Source organism: Peromyscus maniculatus, chromosome 8 (assembly GCF_049852395.1).
Source record: "Peromyscus maniculatus bairdii isolate BWxNUB_F1_BW_parent chromosome 8, HU_Pman_BW_mat_3.1, whole genome shotgun sequence".
NCBI lineage: Eukaryota > Metazoa > Chordata > Mammalia > Rodentia > Cricetidae > Peromyscus > Peromyscus maniculatus.
This window is the reverse complement of record NC_134859.1, coordinates 16,230,740-16,245,749: the sequence shown is the minus strand read 5'-3', so window position 1 is coordinate 16,245,749 and position 15,010 is coordinate 16,230,740. Positions and strand designations below refer to the sequence as shown.

General features: G+C 50.4%; 1 protein-coding gene across 2 annotated transcripts in view; it reads right to left on the bottom strand.

Annotated features, from left to right (window-relative positions):
- Ergic1 (endoplasmic reticulum-golgi intermediate compartment 1) overlaps positions 1-15,010 on the bottom strand; it is a 103,319-nt gene that overhangs the window by 62,426 nt on the left and 25,883 nt on the right. The window contains exon 1 of one of the 2 annotated variants that reach the window (XM_076578073.1): positions 13,863-13,915. The exons of the other annotated variant lie outside the window; for it this stretch is intronic. Coding sequence (XP_076434188.1) covers positions 13,863-13,900 — 38 coding nt within the window. The 5' untranslated portion in view covers positions 13,901-13,915. Of the gene's footprint in view, positions 1-13,862; positions 13,916-15,010 lie in introns of those variants that run through there. 2 annotated transcript variants of the gene reach the window in all.

The window sequence follows — 15,010 nt, the reverse complement described above, 5'->3', positions numbered from 1 at the left end:
AAACCAGCCTGAGCCTCAGGACCTGAGAGTCACGGAAGAACTGACCGACTCTGCAGAGAAGCACTCATTGATTACTAACCGGAGAACCTGTGGACCTAGTCACCTGCCAGTCCTTCTGACGTCTGCACAGAGGAACTGAGCCTCACAAGCCATGGTACAGTTAGAGTGTATGGAAACCAAAGCACACATTCACTGTATGACCCAGCCATGCCACCCTAGGTGTGTGCCAAGGAGGTGTGGAAAACTATACATACCAGGGATGTGTACATGGCACTCCGGGAGCTTTACTTACAATGGCCAGACGAGGAAAACCACCTAAAAATCCATGGACATGGACGTATGGACTATCCATGAAGTGGGACACTGTGCTGACATGTGCTCATGGCCGATTCTCAGAAAGCATGCTGAATAAAGACAACAAGGCTTAGGCAGTGTGATTTCATCCACATTAGATTCCAGAAAGTGCAGACCCCTCTAGAGTCCAGCAGATCACTGCGGGTGGGATGAAAAAAATACCAGGGAATGAGAGACATGTTCATCATCTAGATTGTGATGATGTCATGGTGTGTCCATATCAAACTGTACACTTTAAATAGGTGACACTTAACTGTGTGTCATGTACGGGTCAATAAATTTAATAACAGTCATGACTGAAACATATCAAACAACGTAATATAATCCAGGCCTTTCAAACAACACCCCAAAACCACAGCCCTGCTGAATATCTTTCAACATGCTAGGCCACCAGCTTGTCATTCTGAAAATTGGTAAATATGGAAAACGCTTATTTTGAATCTCTTTTTTATAATATCTATTTCTAGGTCACCAAACAGTTGATGAGGGCAAAGTCCTGTCGTACAGACGGATTTCCAACAGTAAGTGCAGACCAATTAGGATCAGAAGACTCACCCTCACGTGAGCTCCATCCAGGGGATAACCATGGAGAATGGGAACCTCTGAAAATCAGGCCAGGCTGCTGTGCCCAGCTCAGACATCACTGCACATCTCAGGCATACCAATGCCAACACACGGCACTACCAGAAAAATTTCTTGCCAAGAGAACCAACCTTGAACCTACTCAAGGCTCCTGAGCTTGCCAGTTACAGAGGACTCGGAAAGCCACATCTGTATTGTGACCCCATCTCCCTCATAAATCAAGAGCACATGGGGAAAAAAGGTGACCAGTGTCCTTGTTGATCTCTTGCCACCTTTTTTTGAGAGACACAGTCTCTCACTGAACCTGGAGCTCATCTACTCGGCCACCATGTCTGGCCAGTGAGCCTCGGGGATCCTCTTTGCGCTACCCTAACTCCCACATGCTGCTACACACCCAGCTTTTAAATGGATGCTGGAGATCCAAACTCAGAGTCTCATGCTTGCATGACGGGCACTTTGTCCACTGGGCCACCTCTCCAGTCCCCCAGCCAATGATGTGCACGGCACAGTGAGCTTTAAATTTTAGGATCGAAGGGCCAGGCATTCCTGGCTCTAACCACTCTCCTCATTCCCATCCTTCCGTCTTAGATGCAGACGTGACACCCAGGCAGCTTTCTGGGGACCATAATGGACACATCTGGCTAATAGCAGAGACGGAGAAGTTGGCATCCTTGGGCTACTGAACCAAAACCAGAAGCTGTCTACCCCTCCAATCTCCGTGTTTTGTTAGAAAAACAAAACCTATTCAGCCACTTCCATTTGGGTTTTCTGACCCTTCAGCCAAGAGCATCCCTTGGAGGTAAAATGTAAAAGATAAAGAAGTAAGAAGTCTTAATTTCTTACCCTGCATCGGTGGAAGAACCTGGGCACATGTTCCCTCCTCAACAGTGTCCCCCCCATGTGGGGAACACGCTGTGGGTGCCTGAAACCGACACCCTTTTCCTAAGCATATCTATGAGAAATTTAATTTATAGAAAGTGGGCACAGGAAGACGTCAGCAACAACAAACAGAATGATTACAATGTTATACTATAATAAAATTGCCAATGTTATTACTCATGTGTTTCAGGACCATTATTAAGAAAAATAAAGCTTAACTCAAATAAACCCTGTGGTACCGTGATGGAGGGCCTGATGACCAGGGTGACCACCAAATGACTAATGGGCGGGTCAGCTCCACAAGGTGGATGCTCTAGACAAAGGGATATTCATATTCCAGGGTGACAGATCTCATTACGTTATTTAGGACAGGTTTAAAACACATGAGCCATGACTAGAATTTTCCATTCAATATTTATGAACCAATAATGACCTTTTGGAAACAGAACTTCCCATATCTGGAGTGTGCATTCCCTCGGCAGTGTGGCTTACTCCTTCACTTATGCCTGTGTTCAAATATCACCTTCTGAGGAGCCTGGAGCTCTACACCACTCCTCTCTGCTTACAGTTACATGTATACAAGTCCTTGTACACTGCCTGACGCTACCCCAGAGCCTCGGGTACCGCCACCCCCCACCCCCACCCCCACACAGAGGCCCCGACCGACACTTGCAAGGTGGGTGGAGGGATGGTACTTGGAGCTCGGAGTGGGGTCCATATACTCTCCCTCAAAACCCTCCAGGAAGCCATCTCAGATCCCTGGGCTTGACTGTAGAATGAGGCACCCAGGGTGGACTGGGGCAGGTTCTGCATCCCTAAGAAGTGTTGTGAGAGGCCTAGGCACCTTGGAACTTACAGCATGTACCTGTTTCTGATGTCAAGTATCTTTTGTAAGACCTTCAGTACCCACCTGAGGCACCCTGAGTCAACAGAGGGATGAGAAAGGGGCCTGGGCCAGGTACTTCTGAGACACCTGACCACTTCTATCCTGCTGAATCCTGCCCGCCATGCAGGAGCACCATCAACAAGTGCAGAAACCAAGGTTCCAAGAGAGCGAACCACTTGCCTAGGCTCACAGAACCAGGAAGAGCTGGGATTGGAGCCTGGTGAAGAACCAAAGGGGAGCACCTGATGGTTCTCCTTGACCACGCCCAAATTCCACGTTCGCCTCCAGGGACCTTCAACGCCCATGCTCAGCCATGCCCTCCTGCACCCTTACAGGACCCTGTGCTAACAGAAGGGTGATTGGGTGGGTAAGTGAAGGAGAGAAGGTACCCCAGAAACACAGAGCTGCAATGCTGTGCTGCCTGGGGACCCTGGCAGTGCTTAGCCGGCAAGGGGCCTTCACCCTCACTTGTCTCCCCAGGCCTACAACAGTCAGATCAGCTCAGACCCTGGAAGCAGAAAGGCACTTGGTACTTGGCCTGGATTCAGGTTTCCTGCTAGTGAACAGGAGCCCCCAGAGTGTTTCCAGCTCACTGAAACAGGATGCTCTGCCTGGCCCCACACCACCCGGACAGATGCTATAAATGGAAATGTATTCTTAGAGGGGCAGAACATGAGCAGGGGCTTTCAAAAGTGACCCATCACGGGGTAAAAATACAGGCAGCGTTTAAATGCTGAGTGGCAAGAGCTATTCCTGGACTGGGCTCTCATGCTCGTGGCTTCCCGCCAGGGGCAGCCTTCCAACAGGTTTAAAGCAATAAACCGGGGGCGGTAGGTTGTGGGGGGTCAGTGTTTCTCACTCAGGAGGGCACCGGGGAGGGTAGCATGCGGAGATAGCTGTGGAAAGCGCCCTTGAGTGGAGTCTAAACGTCCTCTGGGCCTGTCGCTGGGCTCGGTGCTGCTGAGAGCTGAGAACCCCTTTGGACAGCATCCTGTGACCTTGGGAAGGAAGTCAAGGCCAGGTTCTAGCTAGGACTGGGGTAAAAGGACCAGGAAGATGAAAGAGATTTACTGAGCCTGGGTCCTAACTCATATTGCCTCTTCTGATCATCAAAACTGGGTGGGATAACAGTTAGGCATGACAATTAGATTTATGACTATTTTTTAATTATTTATTTATGGACTTTGGTTTTTTGAGACAGGGTTTCACTGTATTGTGTAGCCCTGGCTGTCCTAGAACTCACTCCGTAGACTAGGCTGGCTTTGAACTCAGAGATCCACCTGCCTCTGCCTCTGAGTGCTGGGATTGAAGGCGTGGGCCACCATCACCACCCAGCTTTATCCCTATTTTGATAATAAAACTAAGGCTCAGAAAAGCCCAGAGAAACAGTGACTCATCGAGACCCTGATTCTAGAAAAACAAGCAGAAATTAGTTTGGAGAAAAGGGTGGGAAGAGCCACGGGCATCTCCTGCAAAGGCTCACGGTCAGTTGCCTAAGCTCAAGGTTACTCAATGAGCTGGTGTCAAGGTGGAACCTCTATCCTGGTCAGTCTTCACAGCTGAGATGGTAGAGGGGCCCGGCAGGCAACTGTGAACTTGAGCAACTGAAATTTGCCCATCCCATTACAGCGTGGACAACTCATAGTCCCCTGGGAGCGGGGTGGGGGCGCACAGAGAAAGAAGGAATGAAGCAGGCCGCAGCAGACCTGGCTGCAGGCTGTGGAGGATTGTTTCCTGTGAGGATGCCTAGCACTATCAGTTCCCTGTAACGAGCTGGTGATTTATGAGAAAACGAAGCAAGCTGGGCTCGGTCTCAGGAGGCCTGGGTGGCCAGCCTGGGCTGGGTCTGCCCGTCTCTCTGCCCCATGGTGCCACCAATGCCTGTGTTTCTGAAAGGGCCGCTGTGTCCCAGCTGAGTGTCAGCTCTGGGCCCTTCTCCACGTGCTGGGCCCTCTGTGCCCTTCATCTGCTCCCACTCCCGTCTCCCAGCACCACCTTATTCCACATTATCGAGCAGCCCCTGTGAACCAGGCGCTGGCCTAGGTGCTGGGAACACAGCAATGTCACATGCCAACCCTTCTGTCTTCGCTTCATTTATGCTCTGGTGGGAAAGACGACGACCAATGAATGAACGTATGTAAGCATTTGAAGAAAAAGGAAATCGTGGGGGCCACCTTGGGTAGGATGTGAGGGGAGCAGAGCCTGAGAAGAGTAACATGACAAGGAGCCAAGCAACAGACCTGAATTAAACGAGACCACAGCCAAGGGGATATCTAAGGGGAACATTCTAGGCAGCAAGGACAGCAGGTACCAGGGCCTGGAGGCCAGCGCACAGCTGGAAGGTTCCTGGAATGTGTCGAGGCGAATTCAGGTGGAGCGGGAGGAGCAGACTGATGCCCAAGATAATTCTTCAAAACTCGGCTCACACACCTCCCTCCCTGTCAGCTGACGCCAGCTGAACCGCCCATCCCGTCTGATGTAGCTGCAGCCCATCATCACATCCGCTAGGTTGACGTTAGACTCATGTGTTGTATTCCGGAATGAACAGTACAGCCTATGCTGTCTCATTTACACTAGCGGCATCTCAAAGCTATGAATTCTCCGAGGATGGGGAGCCGTTTCACCCATCTTGGGATCTCCAGTGCTTGGCCCAGCAGTCTTGAGGTGGAACTACTATGGTCTTGAAGCAGCCCAAGGCCAACTGAGCCACAGGCACCTGGATCTGTACAGAGAGTCATAAGAGTGTTGGAGCTGTGCAATGTGTCCCTTAAGGGAGTCAAGCAGTTTCCTGCCCCATTGATGATGGGAGTCACAGATAGCATGGATGTAAACAGGAAGTCGGGGACCATGGTACTTACCTCCACACCTCCTGGCACACCTGGCTTGGCTCTAAGGAAAACCACATGAGAAAATAGAAGCCTAGCGCCAATTGCCCAGAGAAGCATTTATAGGTTGGGAGTAATATTCCTTCTAGAAACATCAAGCCAACCAGATCTCATGTGTCTCCAAAGTAGAGAATGCAGAATAAGGCTCAGCAGGTCCTGGAAATAGTGGGAATGGGCCAGGCAGGCCCTGCAATAGCTGGAGAGGCCCCAGAAAGAACTGGTTTATGGGTAAAACAAAGGGCCTCAGGATCACCAGATCTGGGGAACCCAGAAATCTGGAGGTCTTAGGTGAGACTGCCAATTTGAAAAAGGTTTCCAACTACTGTTTTAAAATAATAAAAAGACAGGCCAAGCAAATATCTATGCATCAGATTTGGCCTGAGGACAACCACTCAACTTGTGGACTCAGCCTTTGATCTTGACAATGAAATATCCTTATACCAGAACAGACGGCAAGAGGGCAGGGGCTTGCGTGAAAGCTGCAGAGCTTAGTGGGGACTTTGAGACCAAGGATTGCCCTATGGCCCAGAAATTACGGCCCAGGTCTACAAGTCTGAAGGCTCTGCTGCTGAGGCTGAGCCCTGCCCCAGCCTGTGCATGCTGAGATGGATTAGTAATGTCTGCCAAGGACACACGCATGGGAACATGATTCACACCTTCCAACTATTCACTGAGGCTGATTCAATACACACACATTCCTACATACATTTGTTGATTTATTTAATTTTTTTTTTTTTTTTTTTTTTTTTTTTGAGGAAGGGCTCACTATCTAGTCTGTACTGCCCCCAAATTCATTCTATACCCAGGCTGGCCTTGAACTCTCGATCCTCCCGCCTGAGCTTCCCTAGTGCTGGGATTACAGCTGTGCACCAGCAAGCTCTACTCAGATCCCTTTTAAAGGGAGGGACCAGCTGCCCAGAAAGTTGCCCCAAACCCCAAAGTCACAAAAACTGGAGTGCTATCTGAGGCTCTTCCAGGGACAACCAGATGTCCCCAATTCTCTAGACTCATCTCAGGGAGGAGTCACCTCTAAGTCAACAATGCAAGTAAGAAAATTTAATTTTTGTAGAGATTCATTTTATCCATGGCTTCTTAGAGACATCTTCTCTAAACAGGGGCGAGCATCTGAGCCTTGATGAAGCCACTGGCTCCTACCACCTACATGCATAAACTGTCCTCCAGTTGAGGAGCTGGCCAATCGGGCGCCTGGGCCCACCGAGTGCTCATGGCCCACCTCTGGCTCAGCCTGCCCCTCCCATCCCACTTAGGATGAGTCATGCCTAAGACTTCAACATGCTGGCTGCCCAAGCCCCAGTTTAACTTGGCTCTTGAGCAAAATGTACTTTTCCAAAAGACATTGATTCAACTCGGCTTGTATTTTGCAATGCCCTGGCAGGACGAAGGTCAGCCTCTCCCCTGCCCCCGACGCCAGCACACGCTGTCCTGGGGAGTGGGGGCCCACAGAGCGCAGCATCCTTCCCCACGCCTCACTGGAGGATCAGTCAATCCTTCCCCTGGCATAGCCCTGACACTTCTGCCAGCCATCACCTCCAGTACCCAGTGTCTGTCCCCCTCCAGCCCCAACACAACACCCACGGCTGAACTGGGTTTCAGATGACACCACAAAGCAGCCCTGGAAGGAGAGCTGGCCAAGACGAGCCTCAGCTTATCCCACTGGGGAGGTCCCAGTCTCTGCAGAGTCATGGAGCCTGCGCTGTGGGTACAGGAAGAGCAGCTGCTGGCAGCCCGAGAACCAACATGCACATCATGGACTTGTTTTTTTCAAGACAGATTATTTTGGAGGAGGCAGTGGTGGGGGTCAAACTCAGGGCCTTGCACACACTAGACCAGGGTTCTGCAACCAGTTTGGGTTCACAGCAAAACTGGGTGGCAGGTAGGGAGCCCTCATATACACCTGTTTGCCATGCATGCACAGACTACCCAACAGCATCCTCAGCCAGGGGTCATCTGCTACAGTCAGTGAGCCGGCCCAGCACAGGTCTCCCAAAGGCCATGGTTTACATCAGGGGTCTCTCCTGCATTCCATGTTTGTACAGATGGGTAGTGACATTGCACTAACTCTTCTGGAATGTTGTTCATGTGGAATCAGTGGCCCTGTAGCCTTTGTAGACTGGCTTCTTTCACTCAGTGACATGTACTGAAGGATCCTCCATGTCTTCTCCCACCTTTATAGCTCACTGCTTTTCAGTGCTAAATAATGCTCCATTTGTCTGGACACAGCCATATGCCTGGTTTTTGAATCCTGACGGACCTTCAGGTCCAGTGTTCACCACCCCATGCCTTAGCTGAGTGACTTGGAAACACTTTTCTCTGAACCAGGGGGGAGGGGGGGGTGTATTCACCTGTAAGATGGAGTGAAAGACCCTGACTCATGGGAGAAAGGATGAAATGTGGAAATGCATATACAAGTTCACAGCCCAGAGGAAGCATGGGGCAGCTGAGAGCTGCCATGACGTCATCACTGTGCTGTGATTGTGGCTTCGGCAGGAGGCCTGCACATGCTTTCTCTGTTCCATACAGCAGCATCAGGGGAAATGAAGGCAACCCAGGCTTTGAGCTCAAGTTCTCACTCTGCTTAGGCAACTGGCTACATCTCTCTGGACCTCAGTTTACTTCCCACAAAATGAGGGTGGCATGTCTCTCTTGTTGAGTGATCTTATTCACTGGTACCCCAAACCTGTGGCACCCAGTAAACACTACAGAAGGAGGGGTCCTGAATGGAAAGGGGCCCCTGGCATTCCCTGCAAACTGTACAGCTGAGTGCAGGCTGGAAAGGGGATCGAGGTACCTGAGAGGAGAGGGGCTCTGTTGTCTACTTGCCAGTTAAAGAGCCCCTCTTTGGGTTAGGATGAAAAACCAGGGCTAAGAGTGTGCTTTGAAAGCAGAGAGACGGTGGGGGAGAGGCTTGAATTGGGGACACCAACGCCACCACAGATAGCCAAGGCCAGCCAGCGATTCTGGCAGTACCAAGTACCTTGACAGTGTCCCACAGAGACCTTTGGGACTGATAGGCTGAACAAGCCGCCTCCTGAGTGCTTTCATGAGACATCCTTGGCCTTGCTCAACCTAGATGTGCCACTGAGGAGGACCATCACCCTTTGTACTCAGTGTTTGGTAGCATCTCTTTGCTAACCAGTGACCTTGGGAGACATGGACTATCAGGACTCAGTTTCCTCAATAAGGAAGGCAACTGCCGCACAAAGTGGCCTTGCCAGGAAACACTTGAGCACAGCTGAGGCCCAAACCCTCCCTGTTAGAGCCCACAGTGCGGCCAAGGCCAAGTCTGTTCCCTCCAAGGCTTTCCTTCTCAGCCTTGCTCCTCGATAGCAGAGCTGAGGTTCTGACCCCAGCAAGACCTCGCACATTGATGAAAGTTAACCGGATGCAACAAAGGAGAAAAGTAAGCTTGTCCACACATGCACTCATGCAAATTAGGGATCTGTTAAGGACTCCTCTAGGGAGCTCAAACTCCTGTCAATCATGTAGGATCCAAACACAATCAGAGTGGCTCTGCCGCGCTCAGTGGAAACTGGCAGAGGAACATGGGGATGGGGCTGCTTTCTAGGGAGAAGATGGATATATGTTGTTTTCTGGGTGGTTTTGTGTGTCCAATATATATAGTATGACATTTTTTAGAAGTTGCAACAGCACACGGAATATCAGACACTATGGCGACAAGAAGAAGAGTGAATTTCTGTGATAGCCAGTAGGTCACATCCACAGATGTGGCAGGTAAAAGAACCCCCAAACTCAGGCAGTCGGAAAGTGTGATTTCACGAATGTGATGCCCAGGACACAAGACACTAACAGAGGGAGGAAGTTAGGAGAAGGGTGTGAGGGAGCCTGGGGGAGCAGGATCTTACCCATGACCAGGGTACCCACCACTGGCCTGTACTCATGTACAGTTTTTGGTGAGTCACACCTTAATTTAAAAAGAAAAAGGCAGATAATCATCCGCCAGCCCTGGGACTCCCTTGCCCTGGCTTAGGGTCATGTTCGAGAGCAGGGAAGGTTTTTCCCCACCACCTTGCTACTAGGTCCTCCCACTCACACACATGCTGACCACCGCCTGTAGGAGCAGCCAGAACAAGGAGCCACAGCAGGTGCACCGAGGAAGTCCCCCAACGCCCAAGAACACTGGCAGAAGTCAGCAAGACCCAGGTTCTGGAATCTGACCACTTGCTTTGTGAGCTGGGCAAAGTGATGTCCCTCTCTGAGACCCAGTGGCCTGATATGCAAATGTGGCTGGGATTAAATGAGGCAGAGTACAGCACTGTGTAGAGCACACAGCAGGTAGTTTTTTGTTTTTTGTTTTGTTTTGTAATGGACCTGTTAATGTGGTGCTGACTTTAGCCTTCTGAAAGGATGCTTTCCCAAACACAAGTTCTGATGATTAGTGGGTCAGAAATCAAGCTAGTGGATTACATGGAAATGGCATGGACACACACACACACAACACACACACACACACACACACACACACCAAACAAACAAACAAATAGGAAAAGGAAAATAAGCCTTCTTAACATCAGGGAAGCTCTGCCATGTTGATGTTTAAAGGTGTAATACTGTTTTATTTATTTTGATTTTTTGAGATAGTCTCACTGTGTGGCCCAGGCTATCTGTGAACTTGTGACTGTCCTGTCTCAGTCTCCCAAGTACTGGGATTACAAGCATGGTGACAGAGATGGCATCAGCTCAATATGCCAAGGTCTAGTTCTCAGAATTACGCAGGAACAATACCACACTGGACAATAATCCCCATACTTCCTAGAAGAACACATCTCTAACTTTTGGCTTTTTAAGAAGTCTACGAAATTGTGGAAGAGAAGGACAGCTGTCTAGAGGAAGTGGCTTCAGACGAGACCTTCAAGAGCCACCAGCGTCGAATTCCTGGAAGAGGCAGGCCAGGCCACATGAGGACCACAGTCCCCAGCCTGACGGAGGAAACTGTCATGCCTATGTGTAAGAGCCCTTGCCTTCCTGTCTCTCGGGAAGGAGCAGGTGGATCTGGCGACTGCCTGTGCCTAAGGTGGTGTTACGGGGAAGCCTAGAAAGGACAGCAAATACTTCCCATTTCTCCCTCAATTGTCCCGTTGAGTTTAAAAGGGACTCTCATCTGGTGCCAGCAGGCCTTTGAACGTCTGATAACCTCACACTGGAGAGGTGCTGAGGAGGGGACCAGGGTCCAGTGCATGCTAGGCAGTACTCCATTACCAGGTCCACCTTTGTATTTTGAATGTGTGTCGTGTGTGCGGCACATGTATGCAGAGGTCAGAGGGAGACATCGGGTGTCTTGTCCTATCACTCTTTACCTGATTGCCCAGAGACAGGGTCTCTCGCTAAATCTAGAGATAGGCTGGTGGTCAGCGAACCCCAGAGATCCTCCTGTCTCTGAGCCCTACCCCCAGCTCTGGAGTGACAGGCTCAGCCACACCCAGCTTTTCATGCAGGTACCAAGGATTTGAACTCAGATCCTTACACCCATGTAGCAGGTGTTCATATCTACTAGGCCATTTTCCTAGCCCCTGAACATGCATCTTTAAAATACATTCCTGTACTCCTTGTAAAACAAAGACAAGTTCTGTTATGACAGCGCTTGAATCCAAGACTTCAAACACTGAGCTACTCCCAACTCAATCAATAATCCTCACTTCTTAGTGAAATGAAAAGCAGGCTTCAGCACAGAACATTCTACCAAGGATAGTCCTTCCCTCAGACCTTCTCGCTGCTCACTTATGGATGCCCGGGATTCACTGGTGATGGCTGTTTTCCATTTGTGGGGATGAGATCAATGTTTGCCTTTGAAAATCCATCCATCTGAGCTTTAAAAGTGAGTCTACCTAAGTAAAACATGCTGTGTGCACAGGGCGGTGGATGTGTGACAGACACAGCAGACACTGTGACGGTGCCAACAGTGGCTGCCGTGTGGGTAGGACTAGAAGGGATCGGAGGACAGATCCCTTCCCCTAGCCTGGATGGAGTCAGTGGTGCCGGCAAGGGGCACACACCCCCCTTTGCGGGGGGTGGGGATGGTGGTGGCCCAGACCCTCACATCAAGAAAAGTTATTCCTAGCAAGAATGAAGATGCTCTAAAGAGACACTTGGTGTCCCTCTCTTTGGCTATCGGAATACTGAGTCAATGTAGCCCATGGGATTGAAATTTCCTTCATGCTGGGAGAAGGGAAGAGCTGAACAAGGCCTAGTACCAGCCAGAAAGGCATTGCACAGAGTCCTGGCTGTCAGTCACCTAGCAGGAGACCGCAGCCTAGAGAAGGAAGGGTGGGCTCACACCTCAGTGGGACCCCGACCTTACATTTGAACCCAGACCCCCCCATCAAATAGACTGGGGGTCACTGGGTCTCCTTACTGGCCCCTCTCCCCAGTGTGGCCACACTGAGTAGGTCTCCATGGGGACTACTGTGAGTAATGGCCAGGCCTGGCTGTCAGTTGCTCCAGGGCCCAGGCTCAGACCCTAGCTCAGATAACAAGGTCAGCCAACCTGCTGGCGAGAACTCGTCACGCAAACCAATTTACAGTTGGAAAGTGTCTACCTCCCCATCGCCATCCACCAAGCCTTTCTCCAAACGTGTACAGTTGTCCCAGGTATCCGTGGAGGACTGGCTTTAGGGCTTCCTCAGAAACTCCAGGGATGCTCAGAGGTGTTGTATAGAACGTGCAGGGTCTGCAGAGAACACACACTCTCCCGTACCCTTGAAATCACTTCTCACTGACTTCCCCGAGACAACACAAAGCCGGTGAGTATACGCAACAGCACCGTTCAGGGCACAAGAGCGAGAGAGGGAGTTTGTACCTGGTACAGACAGACACTGCTTTTCTGAATATTTCCTGTGGTTGTCTGAATCTGTGAGTGTGGAGTCTGAGGGTTCAGAAGGCCCAATGCAAGCACTCTATCACGGAGTCAGATGACCAGCCCCCCCTTTTTTTCCCTCACTAATAGCACAGGCTGGGTCTAAACTTGCTCTATAACGCAGAGAGGCCTTGAACTTGTGAGCCTACCGCCTCCAAACAGCTGGGATGACAGGCCTGTGCTACTAGGCCCCTCACATTTTTCTCTTCTGCTCTTCTCTCTTCTTCCCCTTGTGTTCTCAGCATAACCTTTACACTTCAGACTATTTCTATCTCCAGGGGATAAACGTGAGTGACTCCAGGTTCCCACCACCATCCACCCAGCTTCCTGGGTTCGGAGAGGCTAACATCTCACATAACTGAAATTCTCAAAACTAAGAAGCTAACCTTGGCATGATCCCATCAGCTAGGCTGCCAACTTCCCTGGGGTTTTCCTAACTTTCCCGGTCTTGCTATTTTATGTGTGTGGATGTTTGGCTGGCGTGTACATTTGTGTACCACTTGTGTGCCTGGTGCCTGAGGAAGCCAAAAGGCGTCAGATCCCCTGGGACTGGAGTATTGGTAGTTGTTAGCGGCCATGTGGGTGCTGGGAATTGAGCCTGGGTCCTCTGGAAGAGCAACTGGTTGGGTTGTTTGTTTGTTTTTGCTGGGCTTGGGTACCACACAGCATTCAGTTGTTAGACCCCCTCCAGTCTGTGACAGGCCTCAACCTTTCTGAGCCAGGAAAGAAAGACAGGGAGAATTATAGAGACATGAGAAGGAAAAAGTGCCCCTCACTCTCTGGAGTCTCGCTGAAGCCTCTAAGCAGCTGAGAAGCCAGAACTGATAGATGATAGATAGGTAGTTAGACAGGGAGATAGACAGACAAACAGATGGATAGACGGATGGACGAATAAGCAGGTGGGTGGGTGGATGGATGGATGAACGGATGGACGGACAGACAGATGGACAGATGGATGACAGGCCTAATAAGTGATAGATTGATTGTAAATATGATAGATCAAATATAGGTATTTTGTTAAAATGGTAACGAACCAGGCATAGGGGCCCTTAGGTAGGGTCTCATTCCCTCCTAGATATCTTTTGTGACTCTCAGAAACAAGACTATTAATGTTATTTACAGTGAAAATCTCCTACCTGCCTGTGACCCACCGTATCAAGTGTGACCCTGTCAGGTGGCCTCGGGAACCACCCAGAGATCTCAATCAGGTTCTTGGCAACCCTTTGAAAATAATATTTTAAACCCACCAGAATCTCATACCTGTCCACTGTAAAGACAAAGACAGGCATGTGGCTCTTAGAGAAGGCCACACCCAGGCTCTCTGGTGTCTTGCTCTCTCCCCAAACATCTCTCTTCCCCTTAGCACTTGTGCTAAAAAACTTACATTAAAATCTCACTTAATAAACTCCGACTCAGCTTCATGCTGGCTCGTCATGAAACTCTTCTCTGTAATGAAGCTAAGAATCACAGGTTTCCCTGAGCGGAGGAGGTCTCTGAAGAGAACCCCTCAGACTGCTGCAGCCAACAGCATGGAGCGGTATCTCTGTTCCTTCCACCGCTGACATTTCCTTGTTCTACTGTTAAAGGGTACTTGGTTAGTTTCTGGAATGTCCCCAGACTGGGTTTGTTGGATGTTATCAGGTGTGTGTCTGTCTCAGTTCACTTTTGTGGCTCCAACAGAAGTAGGTAACTTCTGAAGAGGGGTTTACCTGGCCTGTGGTTCTGAAGCCCAGGGTATCTGGAGAGCATGGCAGCAGTGCTCAGGCACTGCCCTGTGCTCCCTCAGCTTAAAGGTAGAAGAAGGAACGGGGCCTCTTAAAGTAACCCCCATTCTGCTTGCTGGAGATGTAGTGTAGATCAATGTACAGAGGCTCTGGGTTCCATTCCCAGCTCTGTACAAACGAGCAACTGCCTTGAAAAGTCATCAAAAAGTGACCCCCCCGCCCGCCCCCGAGGCAGCCAGAAGCAGCCAGGAACCAGCTGAATCTACAACACGGGGCAGATGAAAACAGCCTCACCTCCCCTGCCAGCTGCCGGCCCCTACCCATGGTGCACTTTAGAGCCCCCACTGTTTCAAAGTCCAGTGCCCGGGACTGTGACCGGGGCTATGCCTGGCACACAGCAGGAGCCCCATGAATTCCTCAAAAGATTCAGGAAACCAAGTGACAGATTCAGGGAATATGGCTGAAGAGCAGGTAGATGGCAAGTCAGGTCTCTGGGCAAGAGGGCTCCAGCGCCAGGCCCATGACCTCCCCACTGAGTCCTGAGGAGAACAGAAAGGGAGGAGGCTGAGTCTAATTTTGCCCTGGAATGTGGCCTTTTTCAGTCAGCTGGAGAGGGTGATAAGGAAGTGGCCATGGGAACCGTGGGAATGGGGGAGGCAGACCCCATTCACACAGAGCAGGAGGCGCTAGCCCCGATGGAATGTGCAGGGTGTGGGGCGCCAGGAAGCAGAATTCCTGAATGACTGGCTAGGGCTGGGCCTCAGGACCACAGTCCCCTAGGGAACCTGTGTGGCCAAAGGCAGTGTCT